This window comes from Lissotriton vulgaris, chromosome 8 (assembly GCF_964263255.1).
Source record: "Lissotriton vulgaris chromosome 8, aLisVul1.2, whole genome shotgun sequence".
Classification (NCBI taxonomy): Eukaryota; Metazoa; Chordata; class Amphibia; order Caudata; family Salamandridae; genus Lissotriton; species Lissotriton vulgaris.
The window spans coordinates 472,497,947-472,521,677 of record NC_141696.1 but is presented as its reverse complement, the minus strand read 5'-3'; the positions used below and the strand labels follow the sequence as shown (position 1 = coordinate 472,521,677).

Here is a 23,731-nt window from a genome sequence, read left to right as displayed (position 1 = left end):
GATGATCTCGATGTGGTAAACAATAAGAACATTTTCAAAAGTTTATGAAAGTTAAATTTTTTTTTTAAATAGTTGCAAGTTAAAGACCCACTGGGGTGGACAATGAAAAACACACAACACTTACCAGCATACAAGTTGCGCATACGCCCACTGGGGCAAGATATTCAAATTTGCGCAAGTGGTGCGTTCGCGGCCTTCTCCCCCAATATAATAGAAATCACATGTCAATATTTTATTTTAAAACAAGTTAATGAAATTTTTCAATTGAAGAATAAATATTATCAATTTGTAAAACAATTGAATGAAATAATTTTATACATATTAGTAACTTAATACATAATAAATAAGTATAACTATTTTACTGTATGTGGCTATGTTTAAAAGAATATTTAAAAAAATTCAATTTGATGAAATATTCTTGAATTAATTAACTTTGAATTTAAAATGTAGTTAATAGTGCTGAAGCATTTTTTAATATGAATTTACATTTTAATTACATACATCAAAAATTATTTATATATATATATATGGAAAGAAAAAGAGTTGCCCCTAGTTGGAACGCACCCGCAGGAGACAAGTGAAAGTCAGGGGAAGTTTCCTCACAGACCTGCAGCCAATCCTGACGTGTTTCGGGAGTTATCCCTTTATCAAAGGTGAGCTGCGACGTAATGGCAAACATCGAACTTCAAAAATATTCCCTCTTTTCTTTCTAGTGCATTCATTAACAACAGGTGAGTTTACACAGCATCCTCCGATTTGCATGGCATCTTGGGATTTGAAGTTCTGTCATAACACCCATGTGGACTGCGGCCACCACGCCGTAGAATTCACTTGTATTCAGGGTCCATAAAGATCTGCTCCCCCCAGTGCAAACAGTCTCGTTCTGCTCCACATTTAGTGGCCCGTTACAGGCAACCAAGGATCCGCGCTGGTAACGCTGCGGTGCTGTTCAGTGCCCGCTTCACCTGGAATACAGTTCTGCCTGAGGGGCTGGTTTAAAAAGGGTGATGGAGCTTCCCTTATTGGTGCAGGAAACTCTGAGCCCCGCCTCCCACAGCTTGCCACTCCACCTCTCCTGCTGAATCCATTTCGGGTTTTGTTGTCCCACGCTGTGCACGCGGATACAGTGATCCGCTCTCGCATACACACAGTGGTGTCCCATTTCTGGCTGCGTGTTTCACTCGCCGCCGTCGATAGTCTCAGCAGGGCTCAATGTTGTCCTGTCTCATTCGTGCCACCTTAAGCAGCATGCTGTTGCTTCTTCACTCCCCAATTGGGCTCCAACTCAGGTGAGTGTTTCCGACCTTTTGGGGGGGGGGGGGGGCCGCGCTATGTCTTCCAAACATAACACCACCCAGCTGCAAGTTATGCGCGGAGCTCCTAACCGTGAAGGCGTGCCGGTAAGTCGGTACTTGCTCCCGACAAATATACAAACCAGTCCCACTCAACGAAGAAACGGGTCCGACACATGCTCAGTGGCTCGAAAGAGATTTATTGAAGGTTTCCCAGTGAAAAGTCTTGTGGTGGTGAAATGAGGGCAGACGCGTTTCAGTCTTTCGACTTTCCTCAGTGCCCGCTTCACCTGGAATACAGTTCTGCCTGAGGGGCTGGTTTAAAAAGGGTGATGGAGCTTCCCTTATTGGTGCAGGAAACTCTGGGCCCCGCCTCCCACAGCTTGCCACTCCACCTCTCCTGCTGAATCCATTTTGGGTTTTGTTGTCCCACGCTGTGCACGTGGATACAGTGATCCGCTCTCGCATACACACAGTGGTGTCCCATTCCTGGCTGCGTGTTTCACTCACCGCCGTCGATAGTCTCAGCAGGGCTCAAGGTTGTCCTGTCTCATTCGTACCACCTTAAGCAGCATGCTGCTGCTGCTTCCCTCCCCAATGCACTGGGGGGAGCAGATCTTTATGGACCCTGAATACAAGTGAATTCTACGGCGTGGTGGCCGCAGCCCACATGGGTGTTATGACAGGACTTCAAATCCCAAGATGCCATGCAAATCGCAGGATGCTGTGTAAACTCACCTGTTGTTTATGAATGCACGAGAAATAGAAGAGGGAATATGTTTGAAGTTCGATGTTTGCCATTATGTAGCAGCTCACCTTTGATAAAGGGGTAACTCCCGAAACGCGTCAGGATTGGCTGCAGGTCCGTGAGGAAACTTCCCCTGACTTTCACTTGTCTCCTGCGGGTGCGTTCCAACTAGGAGCAACTCTTTTTCTTTATATATATATATATATATATATATATATATATATATATATATATATATATATATATATATATATATATGTTTTATATAGGTTAAATAAATGAATTTATTTATCATTATTTTCTATGGGGTTTTATTAGAGTCCCTACCTGCATTCTTTTTTATGAAACAGTTTTGCAGTACCCTTGTGGGGCCATGCCTGGTGCTGGACTGACTCCAGCTCTGTGCTGTAGTATGTTATCACTGTTTTGGGGCCTTTTTGGCTGTAGTAACTATACAAGTGAAGTTTGTGAGTAGAAAGGGGCTTGCTCTTTTTCGAGTGGGTGCACGTCCCTCTCTAAACATCTCCTGACTCCTTAAAAAAAAAACTCCTGTTTATTCATGAATATTACCTCTTTTCCTGTCACTCCTCTCATCCCTGAAACATTTACTACTAAAACATACACCTACGTGCACAGGGACCTCTGCATATAATAGATAGGAGAGGCAGAGACCTCTGCACGTAGGTTTGTGAATAGCATTTTGTGATATTCTAATAGTACTACTACTAGAAGTACTACAAAATGCAGTTTATGAATAGACTCCCAAATCTGCGTAGTTCGGGGATACACGGATAGGCTACGCAGCCATAATTTGCATGTATTTTGACTTGTTTCACAGTTGGAAAATCGGTTGTGAACTACCCACACATAAGCTGCTACTTGTTTAAAGAAGCCATTCGGTGACTGGCGTCACAATAAATCTCAAAACTCCGACAGACGTCATCAAACAAAGAAACATTCTAGACTGCCTGTTGGCGATTTGTTTCTGGTGCAGAAATGGGTAAAAGAAATGCTATTTCATCTTTTCTGCATCGTCGGACACCTACATAAATACTTCAGAGCCATGGCATTTTAACACCTTGCGCGATAGCGGTGTTCCCGCTTTGCGCTGGGTTTTTGAAAAACCTGCGTTACATGACGAGCTCAGCTCGTCATGAGTGTACCAGAGGCGTAACTCATGCCGATGAGCATAGAAGGGGTTAATGATACAGTTCCTATTTTCCATACACTCTACTACTGGGAATAAGTTCCTCCAAGTTTTCTTAAAAAGAAACAAAGCCACAATGCCACAAAGAATTAACACGTACAAACAGTTATTTATTTTAAATAAGCAATCTACCCACAATGAGGACTTAACAGCATTTCAGCACTTCACGGCAGTGGAAACAGCTTCAATCGCTTTCATCTAATCAAAGGACTAAGCAGTTCGCTTATGAAATTGTCTTCTTCCCCTTACTGCTTCACCGAATGTCCAAATTTCAAATTTAAAAAAAAGATTTTTGTTTGTTGACTGCCTGTGATCTGATACACGTATTATTGCACCGTCATCTGTCCCCATTGGCAATCTCCTAGCCCTCCAGCCCCACCCAAAATAACTTACAAAGATATTTAAAGTTTAAATGCATAATCAAGTGCATCTCCGACATCATGTTTTATCTTACATCTTAGAAAAAAAGAGACAACGCATAATTTATTTTCGTGGAAAAAAGGCAGCTAACCTTTGCTTTTTGATTGGAAGAATATGTATTTCCTGCGAACCTATTTTCTTTAACTTCACGTTCCTATTTTTGATAGGTTTTCTAAGAGAGTCTGTGTTTTCCCTGGGCTCGGGTTGGTTCTTCCCATCATAACCATGGAGTACTGGGTCCTGGGGCATGTCCCGTTTGAAGGAGAAGTTTTTGGTGGATACCCCAGAGAGCCCTTTCATTTTACCACAGAAAATGGCGGGCATGGCGTCTTTCACGGATACTATGACTTTTGCCGTCTGCGAAGAGGTCACTGCCTCGCCATTGCCCCCAGGTTTAGGGTCGCTGACCGCCCTATTACTCTGATCCAATACCCACGTTTGCTGCCGGAGTAACTCTGAATGGTTGGTGCTCAGCATTCTACTGTCTACTTGTACTGGGGTTACAAAGGACTTAACTGGTGAGTCGAAAGGGGAGGCAGCGCTAGAGTTCTTTTCTAGCGGAAGGCACTCGCTGTCGTTCATGAAACCGCACCCCGTGGCCATTTCTGAATGGGTGCTCGCAGTGTCGCTTTTTATGAATGACGGGACTGACAGATCTAGAACTCCTTCTTCGTGGTAGGGCGGGGGACTCATTTCAATTTTTCTCTTTATCAACGGCAATGTCTTCATTGAAAGATCTAGAACCTCGTTTTCGTTTCCCATTTTGATAACAGTGTGGCGGCTGAACTGCGTAAACTCGCTCTTGTGTGTCGAGTCGAAGGGCTTGAATTCCTCTTTTTCCAGGCTAGTCTGAGTGCTTTTGCAATGGTACAGGTTGTTGGTGGCTGATCTGGCCTGGTCAGTACCCAGTTTAGATTCCATGTTGTGCGGAACAGGTACTGGGATAGGGATGGGGATAGGTAGCGGAACAGGGAGGGGGACAATAACAGGATATGGAACCAGGAGAGTTGCTGGGGGAACCAGCGGTGACAGGGGCGAGCTGAAGGCCTGTGGTGGTATACCATGAAGGTTAGCAGATAAATAGTCTGGTGATGCTTGACAGGGCGATGAACCAATAGAATTCTGAGGTGGAAACAAATCCTGTAGGACGGTCGCAAATCCCGGTGTTTGGAACAGTTGTGGCAACACAGATTCCTGCGTTTGAGTCGAAGGTTTTTGGTCTAGCATCTGGGACTGGCCAACAGGTGGGGAAGAACTGGAGTAAAGATGGCTCTGAATGGGGTTTGCGATGCACGAAGAACCTTGCGGCAACACCAAAGGAGAATTTAGGTGCTGGAAAACATGTTGCTCCAACAGAAGTGGTAGTGGCACAGGACCCTGAGTAGTCATTACATAGGGAGTGCTATTAGAGTTTATCTGAGGTGCAGTGCTACTTCCAACTTGTAAGTGTATGGGAAGAACTACTGGGCTATCTCCTAAACAAATGGGCTGGAGCACAGTTGCAGCTACTTTTAGAGCAACACCACTTTGGGTATCAGCAGGCGGCGTTAAAATCGATGTAGCTGGCACAGCCACTAAAGGAGGGAGTGCTTTCTTCATCAAGCCTGTGGAGTTGATGTTCCACGCTTCAGCAGTTATTAACTGTGTAACTCCATTTTCCAGCTTGTTGTTGGCTATCGTTGGGGTTGGGCTGGGCACGTCCATTGGTAGATTCTGCGAGTCCTTGTAAATCTCCTCCATTTTCCAGGAATTTTGTGACTTTGTGGAAATACCGCTTACATTGTTGCCAACGTGTCTGCGACGTCAATGGTCTGACAATGGGATCCGCGGCCACATTACTTGACCTGGGAACAGAAAGAAAAGTCTGGCTCAATGGTACAGTACAAAATACACAGTGAAGGTAAACAGCGTGACTTCACAAGTAAGAACGATACAAATGTATTTCAAGATAGTTATCCAATTACCTGCCGAGCTTCTGATCTTTTATATGTAAATATTTAATTAGAGTTGCACATAAATAGGTGCATAATTTGCAACATCTATGTATGTCGCTCGCTTTTTAGACAGCCCCTTTCAGCAGTGCAATTCGACAAATTCACGGGTAAACACTGCATGCACCTTGAACTCCGTGAGATCACGTCAAAGGAAGTGACATCACATGACCCCTGATCCCAACAATGGGTGATTGGCTTTTTAATTTTTTTTTATTAAAAACCGATGATGCTGGATGTAAATGAGCAGTGAATGCCAACGGGCACAAATAACAAGCTGCTGAAGCATGACACGAGTAAGGTCTTTGTTCTCAATTTTAAAAACGAATACTAATTTAGTTGTAGAAGACGGCAATGCATAAAAACGTTTTAAATTTGTGTAAAAATAAATACAGTAGGAGATATGGCAACGTGTCTAAATTCTAGACAGTAGAGCGGGGAGACCTGGGCAGAAATCTCGGCTGTCCCTCCTTAGCCAAGAGCTCTGTAGAGCTGGACAGATGACTTTACCTCTGTGTGCCTTTTTCCCTTTAATGAAATAACTGGAAATAGAAGCGATTCTCTTAACGAAACATGCTACAAGGAAGGACCTCACACATATATGCCACATAGCGATGAATAATATTCATTATCTTGAGATTGCACGCCATAAAATGATTTACCTCTCAATTCACGATGATAAACTAACGTGTGGCTCACTGATTCGGATTCAATTCAGATACATTTTATTATTAAGCACATGCTGTTAATCAATCCTACAAGATTACCCATTACAAAAATATTATGAGTGCAGAGAGTGCATGCTTTGCGAATGCAAACAAAATGGAGCGAGGATATGTGCTGCACCTACAGCATCAAAGTACCTTGAGATTGGTCTGTTCCCGCTCCCAGCTCTGTTCCCAATCCTCCCCCCTGCTCTGAGATCAGCTGTTCAAATCTCTCTGTCATTCCCCTCCGTGTCTGTCTTTCTCTGGCTTCTTTTCCTGTGAGGCCTGTCTCACAGATGTGTCTCTGAAATCTTTATTATACTTCCCTTTTCGTTGTCTTGTTCCTAGCCGCTCTTTCCCCACAAAGGTAAGGACCTGGTGATAGGGCTAAAATGGGAATTGCTGGAATCCCGCATGCGTTCATCACACATGCTTACCTTCACAATGCCGGCATTAGAAGGAACTCCGTTATGATGCATTCCTTTAGCACACAATGTGTTACAACGACTTGTCTTAGGGGGGCGTTGAAATTTGGAATAGTATCTTACTTTTCCAACTCAAGTCTGCGCAACAGTAGAGAAGGTGTTGGACTTGAAATCCATCACCATTCCACCAATGTGCCTCCCTAAAGCAAATCGATGTAATGACTTGCGTGCTTAACGGATGCGTGGTAACGACACGTTTGTTCTATTGCCGGCAAGGTATAGGCACAGCGTGATTCCAGCTTTGTTTTAAAGGACTGTTCCCTTTCCTGCCGTCTAGCCTTTCCCATTACGTTCCTCACACCCTGAAACTCCCCTATTTCCTGGGGGGAGTTAAGGAGGGATTACAAAGCTCCTCCCATCCTAGCACCTACCTTGCACTCCATCCCGGGATTAGAAGGAATGAATGGCCAGGAAATATAACATTTCGCTTCTGCCAGATCACCTAAATAGACCATCACCGCATGATCCTTTTCTGTGAGGCGGAGAGGGAGACAAATCAGGGTGGCATCATCTCCCATATCACAGTTGCTTCTTAACCTGTAGTTAATGTATGTTACTACATGTTTGCTTGTCTATAATAATAGTGGATAAGTGTGGCTGTAGTTTGTATCAATGCAGTGCATCCACTATTCAATAGGAGATTCTGTACAACTCTACATCCTGCATTCACTGAGGGATTTGACCTTCAAGTCGAACAGACAAGAGTCTGATTTCAACAGCATGCCTCCTGGCCTGTCCCATGCATCACCTAAACATTTAATGGTCACCGGTTCTCTTTGTATCCCCCCAATTCCTGTACTCCTGTGAACCTCGCCCTTAAGAATTGGTTATGGTTTTCTTGGTATTTGTTTTTTCCAGTGATGGGACTGAATTTCATATAATGCCAGAGGAGAAAATGAGGTCTCATGAGAAACTCTGCAGACATTATACATCCATACACATACACAATATGATCTTTGATTTGAAAGTTTGTGCTTAAGCAAGATCTTAGTCGTCAACACATTTATTTCCAGCAGGCACCATGGAATCCTTTAAGATTGTATGATGCATGTGATGCTGTACTTGAGACAAATATGGGTACTGAAGAAGGTAAGAAGGTTAGAATTATGTACGAAAGGGGACAGAACTATAAAGCTGTGACTCTGACACACACAAGTTGTGCGGAGTGGAATTCCTTCTCCGTCCCTAAAGAAACTGCTAATCCATGCTAACCAAGTCAGCCACAGACCGTAGGTATGTCTGCGGTTTCCAGTTTCAAGGGCGAGTCGAGCAGCATCAGTGCAGAACAGCTGTTCTTAACCATTTGACTTCTGCAGACCACCATTAAAACTCTACTGAAGCAAGGGTCCTGGCCTAAGCAATGTCCATGATTTGGACCTAAAAAGAATACACAAAACTACAGAAACATCTATACATCAAACACAATTATACAAAAATCAAAATTTGAATTGGAAGGTTGGATCTTTTCAAAATGTGGTTTTATTTCCAAAAGACAAAGCAATCTGTTTCATTTTTGCATATCAATTTGTCTTTTTTTGCTCCTCCAAATGCATGCTTTCAATATGCATGCGCAAATTGGGGCTTCAGTTGAGGCCACCCATTGTCGATACTGCTATTTTGCGGTACTTTCACTTCTCCTGTTAATCAAGCTAAGGATACCAACTTATAATGTTTAGCCTCCAATTTCAAATTCTTTCTCAGTTTCTTAGCTTTTTAAAATTTGAGTATTACATTTAGCTTTTTTACGTATATATACTTTAATATTCTGATAATATTATTTGATTTTCTAAACAGTCACGGACCCCCTGATGAGGCGTTGTTGACCACAGGTTAAAAATCTCTGACATAAATTGGCCAGCTTCATCAATTTGAGGAGGGGAGTAACTACTGACTTTCCTATTGTGCTGGTCCTAAAATGATCCTTTCACAATGCCATGTGTCTAAGGTGGAATAATGACACCAGACTCCACTACCAACAAAACTGAAGAGGCATCCAGAATAAGGCAGTGGGAATGATTTTCCCCATGATTGACACAATGTTGGAGGCATGCAGTCTTTGGGAGAACGGGTAGAGTATGCACTAAAAGGTCTCTGGCCTTGCCTCATCAGTTTTATTACCGGGCCTTTGGATATTGTCTACAATTTTCTATCTTGACTTTTGTAAGGGTGGTCTTCTCTATTTAGCACATTTCTTTCGGGAAATGCCAGGTCTACCCTAACAAGGGTTTTTTTCGTTTTTTTTCAGAAGGAGACTTCTTACGCTATAACCCTAATGTTTTCTTGAATAAAGATGGAGCGCTTAGCCATGCCATATCAAATGCTAATTAATAGGTATCTGTCAACTGTTGTGGAAAAATACTGGGTTGTGATTGGAGCAAAGAGTTTGATGGTGCGAAAGTGTTGTGACATTTGATGGTCTTTTTAGCTGACAAGTGGTAAAAGCTAAGGCATTAAATAGTTTACCAAATGTCACACAGTGAAACTGTGATTGGAATGCAGGTGTAAATCAGCTCTTATGCGTTGGACCAGCTACTCCCTGGGAAAAGGCCACAGAATCAAAAATGTCTACTGGCTACCAGATAATGGGTCTGATGATGTATTAGTCTATAATATATATTTACGATTGCTTGTTTTGTTTTTAAAACTAGAGGAGTCGATTGTTAGTCTGAAGTGATCAGTTCCAGGTCACATTTTCAGGACAACCACTATGATACTTATTTCTCTCTAGATTAATTGTACGTTTTTTCCTGGATTTCCTGTCAATTTTTTCCAGCTGCAGACATCCTCGTCAAAACGTGTCCGAAAATCAAACATTTCTTCTTAACCACTTGCGTGCTCGTGACGGAACCGTTCCGTCACCAGCCTCGGGTGGGCTGTGACGGAACGGTTCCGTCACGGCCAGCTTGGCGCAAATTCCGCGCCTGCGCTGAGGGTTCTATTGGGCGGGGGGGCCGTGACGGAACCGTTCCGTCACAAGCACAGCCCACCCGAGGCTCGTGACAGAGCAGTTACTTCACATGCACGGGAGCGCCACGCGGCCCCTCCTCCCCCTTAGCACTGCGGCGGAATAACCGCCGCAGCTAAGGGGTTAAAAAAAAAAGTGTCATGGGTTCTACGCAACAACAAACATATGGTTACTAATGAAAATTGAACTCTTTGCTATCAAAATGTGATTTGATCAGACTGCCAAATATATTTTCAAATCCACTTAAACATGCATCCAGTTTAGAGGGAAAAAAGGAGAGAACAGTTTGCATCGATGTCTAGCATTTTGTAAAGCGCGAACAATTACCCGAAGGGGTCAAGGCGCTGGGGGCCGTCGGGCAGATTAAGCGAGCGATTGCCCAGAGTCACATGGTGCTGGGCTGATCTGCCACCTGCGATCGAACCGTGCGCCCCCGCGTTCCGGAGTCAGTCGCCCTGGCTGCTGCACCACACCTCTTCCAAATAACAATAACCGACAATCAGCATTCAAAAATGTTCCTTTTTTTAAATGATGGCTGATTCATCTGATGGCCCCTTTAAGAAAGGAAAACCTTCATAATAACTGTGTGGCTGCCCCAGCTCCTGGTTAAGCTGTTGCTCAACATATTTGGGATAAAGGGCCAGATGTACGACCATTGGCTTTTGCGACTCGCAAATTGCGAGTCGCAATTTGCAACTCACAAAATAGTGTTAGTACATTGGCCATGTAGGTATTTGTATGCGCAAACGGGTTGCAAACCCGTTTGCGCATGCAAAAACTGGTGGTGCATCTAGCCCAAAGTACCCCTTGCTGCGCATTATCATAATTTTCCAAGTCCCGTAGGTATTCCGTGATATATAGAGGAACGTGACATAATTACTGGAATACTGGAACCCAGCAGGCGAAACTGCACTATTTTACATTTTAAATGTTCTCATTAGTAAACAGGCTTTTTTTTTGGCAACAAATATCTAGCAAATATGTTGTTCTCCAGAGAGCAGTTTCCCTTAAAGATGGTCGACGTTTTTTCCATCTGGAGAAAATTAACCAGGCCGCCTTTCACGTGCTTTGAATTACAGTTTTGCATATTGATATCTCTTTCATAATAAATCCTTGCTGCCGGGCGCCTGAGGTCAAATGGGCCCTGTTTCTTTTCTGAATACCGTTCACACCAACGGTGATACACTCTGCCTGAATGCTGGCCTTTCTATCCGAGAACTTGCAGCCCACGCTGCAAAAATGTACCCTTGGAACCGGCTGAACAGCAAGGAAACCGTGCGGCTCGTGAAGTAATAAACACGGTGACTGGCGATAACAATCTCTATGGAAACGTGCCCACATTTAGCAAGGTTGCCATGGCGAAGGAAACGAGCTCTTTAAATCTGCCACTCCTTTCACACAGGCCTGGGTTGCATCGCCTAAAATTATTGGGAGATTACTGGATGTGCATTTTTCTAATCTATTCCACTAAATCAGAGGTGGTCAGGTTTTCACGTTTGTTGCCAGCTCAGAACGAAGCCGAGAGAGCTCCAAAAAAGAAAAATAATCTTAGGTCTTAGCAGTCACTCTGTCTTTTTTTCTTTTCGTTCACCTTACTCAACTGTTGGAAGTGTTTTCGCTTTTCTTGGCTCTGTCTGCAGCAAATTAAATTGTTAGCTTCAGCTCTTCGCTGCCACATATGTACTTCTAACAATCCGTGGGGAGAAATACTAAAATATGGAAAAACCATCAATGTAGCGAGATGCTACAAGCAGACTCACACTGGTCAAAATATGCATATACGGAACTGTGCCAGGACTCTCATCGAAGGCCCATGAAGGGGTCGGTCGGCCTGTGGTACCTCCTTAGGCACATGCACTGCACCCCGGCATTAACCATACAATGTGTACCCTGATACTGTAGCCCTCACGCTGCACTCTGACACACTCCACCCAGCTACCAGCCACTCTAGCATTAAACACTGACAACACACACCATGACACGGCAGATTGTCACATGTAAGGTGTCTATCAGACAGAGAATGCTGGAACTGTACACCACAACTGTGTGTACGTCAGAGGTGGGCTCACATCCGTCTCCTGCTTGCACCTTACACAGCAGCCCCCACTGAGGCCTGCACCAACGACCAACCTGATCCTGTCCCGGTCCCGCCAGGCAGGCAGGTGGGGACAATGGCCGTCCAGTTGGTTAGCTCATTTGCCGCATTTCAAGATCACCTGTTGGTCGACAGTGGCACGAGCAGGGGCATGATGCGTGACCGCCATTGTTGGGACGGAAAGGCGAGGCTCGGGAAAGCGCGCGCAGCTGACCCGAGTTCCCCATGTCCACCCTCCTTTGCTGAGCAAGACTACTAACAAGCATTTACAATGCAATGGTCTTGACATTGTTAAAGTTAGAGCTATTGGCATTGCTCATGACATTATTTTTATTTATGTTTTTGTTTTCAAAACATAAATAAATGTCATTGTCATTTACAATGCCAATAGCTTAATCACTAGCAAATGCGAGACCTATTGCATTTGCACCCACACAGAGCCACACACACAAAGCCAACCACACACACATACAGAACCACCCACACAGTCATTCACATAGAGCCACCCACACACACACAGAGCCACCCACACAAAGCCACCTACAAAAAAGCTACGCACACAGAGCCACACAGACAGACAGAGCCACACACACAGAGCCCAAGACACACACACACACACACAGCCCAACACACACACACACACACAGAGCCACACACACAAACACAGAGCCACACACACAAACACAGAGCCACACACACACACACACACACACACAGCCACACACACACACACACACACAATCACACACTAATGCACTGAAGAGCTTTCTCGTCTTGAGGTGGGTTCTGCGGGATGAATACCTCTAACCCTAACCTGCTGGTGTACCTAAGGCGTCCTCCCCCTCTTCACAAGCCCCCAGGGCCCCCTCCTCTTCCCCCAATCCGTGCATAGCCATATGGCCCATCCGCACAGACACGGCCGACATCCAGTTATCCAGGCGCACAATGTCCCGCAATGGCGAACAATTGTGGTTCTCTCTGCCCCCATTATTAATGCGAGGGGGGCAAAGAAAAACAAGCAAAAACAAGCAAGGGGGCAGAGGGAGGCGGAGTGGAGAGTGGGAGGGAGGCAGGAGTGTGTGAGTGCGCTGGTTGATTGATGGCGGCCCTGCCAGCTCAGCCCATGCAGGCAGCTCCTCCTGCCCTCCACGGGCTGGGGCAGCCAGGGTAGGGAAGAGGGAGGGCACCAAGGGGTTACAATCTCCCCAGTAACATGGCAGTCGGCCTGAGGAGAGGGAGGGAGGGAGATGGGCTGCCACGGGGCGGGAGGGAGGGAGCGGGAGCCTCAGCTGGATTCAGATCATTTCAACCCAAATGCTTTTCCTGATAGAAACAGAGTTCCATTTTCAACACAAAAGGCTTGATCTGGTGACAACTATACAATGCTGAATTTTAGTCCGCAGCGGTTTTGATTACCTGCATCAAATTGCGGTCTCCTTTAGTCAAGTCACTGGACACATTATTGCTCGAGCAGCTGTGCGTGCCTACAATGTTCAATGAATTCTAACGAACCCTGCAAAAAATTTCTACATGGCTCGGCAAGGACTCAAAAGTGCATGCATTTTCAGCACATGCCTCTGGCAATCTCACATTCTGTTTTAAACACACTGTAGAGAACCCAGTTTCGCTGTTGATACAGTGAATTGATGTCTTATTACTAAAATTCAGGTTACAAAACTAGCACCTTGCGTTTATTTCTCAACAACCTGACCATTTTCTAAAATTCAGGGACGCCGTTTCTACAAACGCATGCGTACCATATTTTAACGGTTTACCAAACATTGAAACATTTAATCGTGTATTAGAAGCGTTAGACATATTGTGCATGAAATACTTCTGCTTGTGGCCTTCGTGCTTTTACTGTTGAGTAAAAGCTGAATCTACCCTCAGGAAACATGTCTTGTTCTATGTCAGAATATCGGTCTTGTGGTAGGCAAGGCTACAGCGCGTGCAGCAACGGAGAAAAACGTACCTAGACCTTCCGCCAAGTACACAATTTCAAAATAGAGAAGGTGCTTGTGAGTCGGAAGCGCGTGGCGCAGTTAATTTTTCTCGGCAGGCGGCACCAGCTGGAGGAGAGCAGAGGAAGCGGCAGCTGTTCGTATCAGCTGAGGAAACTGCGACGAGAGAGGAGCGCTCCACACGACCACGTTTCTCCAAGGCGAGACAGAAATGCCTTGGAGAAATGCAGCGTCATTTTTGGATTCGGGGGCGTGTCTTCCGTCTCATCGGCTGGAATGTAAAATTCAAGCCAATGGGAAGAGGAGAGAAAGAAAACAGAAAGAAGCTAAACCCCCCCCCCCCGAATCCGGTCTTAAAAGGAGTGACACCCCTCTCCTCCAATGGCTGGCCTCCGTTTAGGAAGCCAGCCAATGGAGAAGAGGGGTGGGTTCAAGCCCCCATACTGAAAAACAAAATTTTCTCGCCAGCGAGACTGCGCAAGCGGAGCCTATGCAGGCCGAGACCTAAAAATGACATAGTTTCATCTGGAATAGCGTCTGATGGAAGTACGCATATTTTGTGGACAAGCAGCCTTGGTCCACAAACTGAGTTCCGTTTTATTACTATTAGAGGTGTATTAAGTAAAGGTATAGGTGGCAGGAAATAAAAAGAATGTGGGCAAAGACAGCACACTGATTCAACCAAGCCAGGAAAAAATAGAAAAAAATAGTTCCCGACCTCGGTGTTGCTGTCAGCAGACTTAACAGATCAGTGATGTGCTGTACTTGGTGCATGGATTCGACAACGAACAATATGTCGGATGAAGAAATAATATTTCAGAAAAATGTTCATTATGTCAAGAGAGACACACAAAACATGTTGAAATGGCTGTTGTCATTGAGCAATATTGTGAGGTCCATCATTCAAATGAAGATATATTACGACTAAAGATATGCACTTCTCCTTACTTCACACCTACCTTCTGGTTCCCATCAAGCTTTGTGCAATAGAAGCACAATGTGGATGGAGCCAGTAAGGTGCGAAAATAAGAGATCATATCATTGGAGAGATAACATTGTGAGAAATCATTATGAAAAAAGAAGTCATAACAAATGTCATTTTTAGAGTCACTATAGTGAAAATAAAAGTAGCACTGAAATCTGAACTTTATTTCTTTGAGTTAACAAGGACTACCGCATAAAAATATAGAGGTTAGAATTACTAAGGTTCTCTTAAGAGACAAGTCAAGGGTTAGATTTAAGGTTATGCTTAGGGTCAGGGCAAGGATAAGGATTAGGGCTACGTTTTAAGTTCAGGGTTCAGCATGGATGGTTAAATTTTTCTGCCCTGAGGATTCTTCATGGTCGATTCTTTATATGATATTAGTTAATTAAAGTATAATTCATTACAACGTATATTACAAATATAGTTCCGGTGGTGAGGACAAGTCAATTCTGCAGTAGAAATCAATGCAGGCATGCCCAAGAATTTCTTTCCGAAGCTCTAGAATCTGTCTGGAGCAGAAAGAAAATTGAAAATACTGATGAGGTTTTCAGAAGTTTCACTTGAATGCTTTGGATTTTTTCCAAATTTCACTAGAGGTTAAGGGAGCATCTGAGCGGACCTCAATGAGGGATCCCAAACACATCACTTATGGAAGATGACCAAGCTGGCTGCTTCCAGTACCCAGCGTTAACAGAAATATATTGATCCTTCTGATCGTTTACGCGTAAGCATCAGTGCACTATATATAGTTAACTTTTCACACAGAGAAAAGGGGCCAATGACACTATTTGTGATAGAATGTAAAATTGTGTGTATAAATACAAGCATGCATGAAAAGAAACTTCAATTTGTTGTAATTGTGCCAGGTCAGAGTTAAGAATGTTTGTTTCATGCGGGGATTTCAGTTATGTTAGAGACCAGAAAAAGGTTGCATCGTGAAGTCAGCTTGTAAATACAAATATACCCTTCATCTCAACTTCCCTTTTACTACACATAAGTCATCCCTGAGGTAAACCCGAGGTAGCCCACAGGGCAGGGTGCTGTAGAAGTAAAAGGTATGACATGTACTTTTAAGTTTTGCATTTTCTGGTAGTAATAAACACAAAATTAGTTTTTCACTACTGCAAGGCCTACTCCTCTCATAGGTTAACATTGGGAGTTCCTAAATCCACTTTTAAAGTGTAATTCCTGCTTAGAAAGGAGTAGCTAAATCGCATTTTATCTCTTTGGAATTGTAATGATGAATCCTCTTTACTGATAAAAGTTGGATTAGTGTTTTACAAATGCCACTTTTAGAAAGTGAATTCAATTAAGTGTCACCATAGATCCTTGGTGACATCCCTGTGCTGTGGGCACACCTTAGGTTCTTGAGCAAGCAAGATTCCGCAAGAGAATGATTTCAAAGGTTTATTTTGATGTCATCATTATTCTTCATGATAACTTTCTGTATAGAATTCTTTTCATTATTCATGTAATCATTGGATCACCAATGCCGGACTAACTCCCACCAGCCACGGAGCCAGCTAACTATTCAATTCTCCAAACGTCGGACGACACAGCTCCCAGACGAAGGGCTTACTGCCCGAAATGCATTGGAGCAGTTTGAAATATGAAAAGTGATGAAACTATTACATGAATAAAAAAAGAATTCTATACAGAAAGTTATCATGAAGAATAATGATGACATCAAAATAAACCTTTGAAATCATTCTCTTGTGGAATCTTGCTTGCTCAAGAACCTAAGGTGTGCCCACAGCACAGGGATGTCACCAAGGATCTATGGTGACACTTAATTGAATTTACTTCACAGACGTGTTTTTGGACGAACACGCCACCTGGATGGAGCACCCTACCTTTCAACAAACATTTTCTTTTAAATATGAGCAGACTTTATTAAATAAGTCGTGCGTCCCCCATTACTTTTTTCTGGTCACTTTTAGAAAGTGGTCATTTCTCTGCTCTTACTGCTCTGTGTGCCTGCGGGCTGTCTCCAATACATATCTGGGGTGGGTGACAGCTATACTTTGGCTCTTCCTGAGAAGGAAGGGACGGGGGAGATGACACTTACACCTGAATAGGCAGTGTCCTGTTTCTCACACAAAGGGCTTATTACCCCCTGCTGATAGTCTGGAGCTAGGGCTGGGACAAAAGGACCTGTGTGCACTTCAAACACCCTTCTTTTAAGTCACCCCCCACTTCAAAGGCACATTTGGGTATAAGTACTGGGTCTCTGACCCCACCAGATCAGACACTTTTGGACCTACAACTGGACTCTGTCAGGAGAACTGTTGTGCTGCATCACGGACTGACACTCTGCTGGACTGCTGACCTGGAAGGCCTGTTTTTCTCTTGTGCTGCCTACTGCTCTCTGACTCTGTTGAGGAGAGCTGGACTCTGCCTTTTACTGAAATAATCTCCAAGGGCTTGCTGACTTTCCTCCTGTTGCTTAAGACTCAGGGATATCAAAGTCTCTACCCTTGCTCCTGTGCCTGGTTCACTGGAAGTGGACCCAGATACTTGCATCACGGAAACAGACGCATCTCAAGCCTACGTGTAGCAGAACCAGTGCATCAACCGTGTTGTGGGAGCAGAGCCTGGCGCATAGCATCCAGAACCACCGCTTCAGAAACAAGGCATCACCACCACGCATTGTCCCTCCTGCGTGGGTTAACCCAGTGCTTCATCTTCAGAACCATCCCACTCAGTACCGGCGCTTCACTCAACCGACCCCGACACATCGCTGCCACTGTGTGAAGAAAATGGATGCATCACCTCAACTGCAGGCCTGACATCGACGCATCGCTCGTCTTCACCTCGCATCTTGCTGTTGCGACCACGATCAAGGTACTCTATTCCCCAGGCCTGCGTGACACTTGTCCCCGGCCTACGCTCCACTGTGGTTGGCCTGAACTGATGACGTTGTCCCGGTCCAGTGCAACCTCAAGTAACCCCTAAAGCGCCAGTGCTTCTAAGCGCTATTTTGACACTTATTTTGAAACTGATATCTCGACTTGTACTTATTGGTTTTTTGTCATTTTGGTCTTGTTTTTTTCAGAATATAATTATTTTTCTAAAACTGTGTATAGTCTTTTTGTGGTGTTTTCATTGTGTTACTTTGTGGGTTTGTTGCACAAATACATCCCACCATACCTCATTAGATAAGCCTGACCACTCTGTGCTAAGCTACCAGAGGTGAGTACAGGTTATCTTTTAGTGTGTATCTAGATTACCCTGACTAGTATTGTGGTTCTTGCTTGTACAGGTTGCGAACTCTGACACCAGAAACCCAATATCTAACATGTTCTAATTCTTTTACCTTACCACACCTCTTGTAACAGAACCACACCCACATCTTTTACCTAACCACACCATCTTCTTCTGCTGTGTTCTGTTACCTAACCAAAGAATTCCCAATGTTTCTTTTAGTGCAAGTGCTAAGAACACTGGAAGAGACAAGCCAGGTTTCTTCCGGGCTGAATTGTTTAGTTATGCATATGTCTCACCAAGCACTGTTACCATGAGTACCAGATTCTAAATCGGGATATTCATGGCTATGACATAGCAACATTTGAAAACAAACAAAAACAAAGTGTGTTTCCTATTGTTGCTACATCATAAGGGAATTCCAAGCTGCTCTTAGGGCTGTTGGGGGCCTGTTAGTGTAGCACTGGCTTTCTACTCCAATTGAGAACAGAGAGCACAGTTGTAGGAGGGGAGGCACAGATGGGGTGGATTCGAGAGGCAGGAGACTGAGTGTTTTTTTTACATTAGGGGCTGGGAGGAGAGGCCGTGATATGTATGGCTTAGCTATTACTCCTCTACCTGTTTGTAATAGTTGTGCCCCTAAAAACATCCAAGAAATAGGAGATCATATAATTTGAGAAATAACATTAAACTTAAAATTAGACAAGTATGTTATTGGAGAACAGTGAGGAGATAATAACACTTGGGACTTGGGGGGGGGGGGTACATGGGTTTGAAATTAATAAGGAAAGTGGGCAGTGGCACTTATTGTGCTGGCCAACACTGGGCAGAGTGGCACTGGTCTTCAACTTGTGTATTACAAAGAAATACTATGGAGATCTGTTGACTATTCAGTTGCGTAATTTTTTCCTGAGGAGGGCAGATTGCATACCTATAGTGCTGAACACATGGAAGGTGGACTAAGGCACTAGGAAATGCCATCAAGGCAAGACATAATTGAGTAAATTCACAACTTCCATATTGGATTTATGAATCAGAACAGGGATTATGTGTTGCTAGTCCTCTTTCTCTGTCGATGGTTCCACCTCTACTCCACAGGAGTGCCACTGAGACTCACATCACATGGCAGAAAAGACCTCCACTGGCCCCTCTTCAGGAGTCAGTAGCATAACCCTTGACCCCCTTCATCAAACCAAGCATGAAGGAGACCCTCTGGTGCCTCTTGCTGAAACCTCTCAAAAGACGACCCGCGAAAAGATGATCTAATCTTGTGTAGTGCCAGCCCTAGCACACCTGCTATGTAAACAGGCGGAGGATTACACACCCAGTGAAGCCTTGGGGCAGCCTCATCTGAACGTGACACACCCTTATGCAAATAAGGTTGGCCGCAGTGTGGAAGGACACCACATCCATGTGCTCTGTTGCTGAGCAGAAGCTCTGAATATTGATGTTCTCACCTCTTGCCCACCCTTATATATTAGGGTGGTCAGGCACACCGGTGGTAGACTTTTGCAACTTGGTTTATTGCCACGTTTTACGTAATGCAGGTCTACGTTTATTAGCAATGTATGGGATTTTTTAAGTAATAGTTTAGACATTAGTGCACCGTATTATCAGTTTCCTGCTACAAAATTCTAAAATCTGTGCCCTTTTTCCTTAGGGAGGAAGAGAACACTTTCTTTGCAGCCCTGGACACTATATGTAAGACCATTGGATTAGAGACGTTGCACTCCTTCACAAAACATAATATAACAGTTCAGATTACTAACACTTTGAGCTGGGATTGCAACTGGTGCAAAGAGTTGTTTTTGTATTTACCTTCCAGCGCAAAATTTGCTTTGCTCTGGAAAGTAGCCCTAAAGTAACACAAGTTAGCACTATTTTGCATCAAGGGAGCATACTATGGGTGGTACATGCACTTTCCCATGCTATCACTCATGCTTTTTGATGCAAAAGAAAAAAATAGGGATTTGGTAAAACAATCTACAATCTTCAAGGGGGCGTAACATTTGAGAAACATTTTCTTTTATTCAAACTCTTCCAGCTTTGCATGTGTGTTGTACCATACAAGCATATATGCATGCAAAGTGGGAGTAGTTTTTACTTTTTCAAAGTATAGTATTTTGAATTGGAATTATACTTTTCCAGTGCAAAACCTATACTTTATATGAAACACAAACCCTTGCAAAGGTAAGTTTTGGCGGAAGGTAGCCTTAAGTGCTGCAGTGCCAGGCAAGAGAGCAACAACACTTTGTCTTAGTGGATGTGGCACTGTTCTGCTGTCTCTGTTTCACACACCACTGCACAACAACTTTAGTTGCTGTGCTGCACTGCATGGAAACTTAGTAAATCTACCTTAACATGTTTAAGTTGAGTCAAATTGAGCAACGTGTTAAACTGAGCTGGCAGAAAATACATCATTTATTTTCTTGTTGTGCCTTCTTGCACATGGTGGCGCCACATTAAATCAAAACTGAAATGTTTTTCTTGTTCAAGTACCTGGAAGAAACCTCAGAGATGACAGTATACACAGTTTATATTCCAAGTTTATATTCCTATTACGCTGTGGCGGCTGGTGAACTTTGAAAGTGGTGAGGCTCAAATTCATACTAAGAATCACAGGGTACGAGCAAGTGAAGCGAGCACATTACCCCCACACCTCCACACCCACCTAGAGAGATTAATAAAACCTTTTTTTTAATGGGCAAAACTATGCATTTTCCAGTATAATTTCCGAATGAAACACAGATTTCTGTTTTTGCCAGGTGAGGCTGAACCTACTCAGCGATGTAGGCACTGGGCAAGGAGACACAGCAACAGAGTGCAGACAGTAGTAGGGGTTAGGTAGGCACAGAGAACAGAAGTCACAGAGCAGGGCCTAATTTGTAAAACGATAAGTGGCGGACTAAAGTTTTTCTCAGAAGCATGCAGCCGGTGCCAAAGAATGTCAGGTTTCCAGAATACCAAGACTGCGTAGCCTTGGTTCCACCTCATCTACCTCCACAAATTCCCTGCCATTTTATCTCACCCCAACAGGTTCTTTTTGATCCCTGCTTTCTCCCTGTCACTGTTGTTCCATCTTTGTCCAAATCTTTCTTTTCAGCCTTCTGTGTTTGCTCTCTTGCTCTGGATGGAAGTCTGGTGAGGACAAATAAGTGCCATTCCCCAAAAATGAGTGACTGTGGGCTAGCCTACATCTGCACCCACTTGCTCAAATTAAGCACTATCAGAGCTTGGGAATGAACATCAAACAGTGAGCAATTCCTAAGAGAAGAGAAGCAATGTGAGGAAAGTCCAGACACTGGCAAAGGGATAAAAAGAGAATGGGGACTTGAAGAGAGTGACATTGAAAAAAGGGAAGAAAAAGTAAAGATTGCATTCAAAAGAGAGGGCAGCATGAGACATATTCATAATATTGAGGGTCAAGACATACAACAGGAGGAAAACTGATAAAGGAATATAAAATGTGATAGATGAACATGAAAAAAGTGCCGTTCTCTGCCACACTTCTCTTTCTCCTGTCACCAGCTCTCTACCATCCATTTTCTAAAGACAGAACGAGTAGAAGAGATACAAGAAAGAAAGTGGCACAATGTTGCCTTCAATTAACCACATCCATGCTTATGACGAACCCAGCTCTTCATGAGGCACAGTGGAGCTGTGCTCATGACGAGCTGGGCTCGTGATAACGGCCGAGCCACTCCCACGGGCGACGAATTTCCCACCTGTGTGGGCGTTCTGAAGAAGCGGGCGGAGTCATGACGAGTCCAGCTCCTCATGAGCACAGCTCCACTGTGCCTCATGACGAGCTAGGCTTGTCACGAGTACCGTGGCACTGCCCCCCCGCGTGGGGTTATTACCCCCGCGACGAAGGGGTTAAAGATCTTGGCGCTAATTTACTATGCTTTTGCATCTGGGTTGCTTCACTTTTGCGGCGCAGCTCCGGCGTAAATCCTGTTTGGCATTTACTATTTTAATGCAAACCCAGATGTATAAAGACTTGTAAACCTGGGTTTTCGGCAAAATGGTGCGCCTACCCGACAGATGCGTACCGAGAAGAAATATCTTTATTTCTCCACCTTATTTCCACTTTCAATGTGTGCTTTATTTTGCAAGACACATAAAAAGAGGTAGGTGCCTAGAATCTAATTTACATCCTCAGTGGTTCAACTGCTAATTTTGCATGGCTGTATGTCCTGTAGCACGTATTGACCATTTCTATTATCCTGTAAATGTATCCGCATTCTATAACAGATATCAGCCAGAACTATTGTCCTGTAACAAACAGTATCTAGATCTGATATCCTTTAACAAATACTATACAGATCTGTTATCTTGTAACAAGTATCGACCTAATGCACTATCCTGTGACAAGTATTATCCAGATCATTTTTCCTATAACAAGCATTATTCAGATCTATTATCCTATAACAAGTGTTGCTCATATCTATTGTCCTGTAACAAGCATTATCCAGATATATTGTCCTGTAACATGGAGCCAGCACCGGCAGCTTCTCCACTAAGGCAGAGGAGTGTTGTCCAAAAAGGAAAAATAAAATGATGATAACACAATGTTATTTTCTGTGCTGAGGCAGTTTTGCAAGGCCGGGTGGGGCTGGGCAGCTGGTTAGGGCACTTTCTAAGTGCGCATGCCGGTTTGGCTGGCCGTCTTGGGCCTGCCGAACAGTCATGTGCACTTAGCATGTTCTCCACCCGTTTATATTGCACAGCCTGGGTGGAGAACATGCACAGGCTCCCAATCCCTGTCTGAGTGCCAAACAGCGGCGCTCAGACCAATCATGACGCTGCTCTCATGCTGGTGACAGAAGCATCATGATTTCCTTAGGGGAGCCTGTGTGCTTCCTGTTCCTGGGCTCGTTGGGAGGATAAGCGGAGGAGAGACGAGGCAGAGAAGAGGTAAGTGTCTTTTTTTTTATATCCCCACGCCCGCCACCCCGATCAGTGCCAGCCACTAGTAGGTCTACTGTCCTCTAACACGTATCAGCCTGGCATACTATCCTGCAGATCTATTGTCCTGCAACAAGTGTCTCCCAGGTCTACTGACTGCAAAATAATTGAGTCTGGTATATTGTCCAGTAGCAAGAAGGAACCAGGTCACTTGTTGTAAACTAAAGCCGGTAATACATTCAAAGCGTGGACTAACTGTTCTGCATGCAAAGTTTTACTGTGCGTGTAACATGTTAAATAGTGCGAATAAAATCAATGCCGAGATGATTGAATCAGCCACACAGTATCCACCTCTATACTGTAGGTGTGTATTGTGGGACAACCAAATAGAAGTTAAATAGTATTATGGGAAGCGTCCTTGTACTGCAATGTGTCTCAGTCACTTAAAGCATAGAAAGACGTGCCCTCTAATTCCCCAACCCATACCTTAGGTAGAAAGTGTAGAGCTGCACGATGGCTCAGGAATGATGAAACTGTGAAGCAGAAGAGGCCAGCTGCCTGCCAAGTATAGACCGGCACAATTGACTTAAGGGTGTGTCGCAATGACTCAGTGGAGCAGAAGATGCAGGCTCCATGCCAAGTGTAGACCTGCACAATGCATGAGAAGGTGGCTTTCCAATGACTCAGTGGAGCAGAAGATGCCGGCCCCGTAGCAAGTGTAGACCTGCACGATGTATGAGAAGGTGGCTTTCCAATGACTCAA

At 44.1% G+C, this 23,731-nt stretch overlaps 1 protein-coding gene across 1 annotated transcript in view; it reads right to left on the bottom strand.

Moving 5' to 3' along the window:
• Positions 1-3,336: 3,336 nt before the first annotated feature.
• The window catches only part of RAI2 (retinoic acid induced 2), a 204,429-nt gene continuing 184,034 nt past the window's right edge, over positions 3,337-23,731 (bottom strand). Inside the window, exon 2 of the mRNA XM_086934267.1 lies at positions 3,337-5,511. Coding sequence (XP_086790393.1) covers positions 3,731-5,407 — 1,677 coding nt within the window. The 5' untranslated portion in view covers positions 5,408-5,511 and the 3' untranslated portion in view covers positions 3,337-3,730. The remainder of the gene's footprint in view (positions 5,512-23,731) is intronic.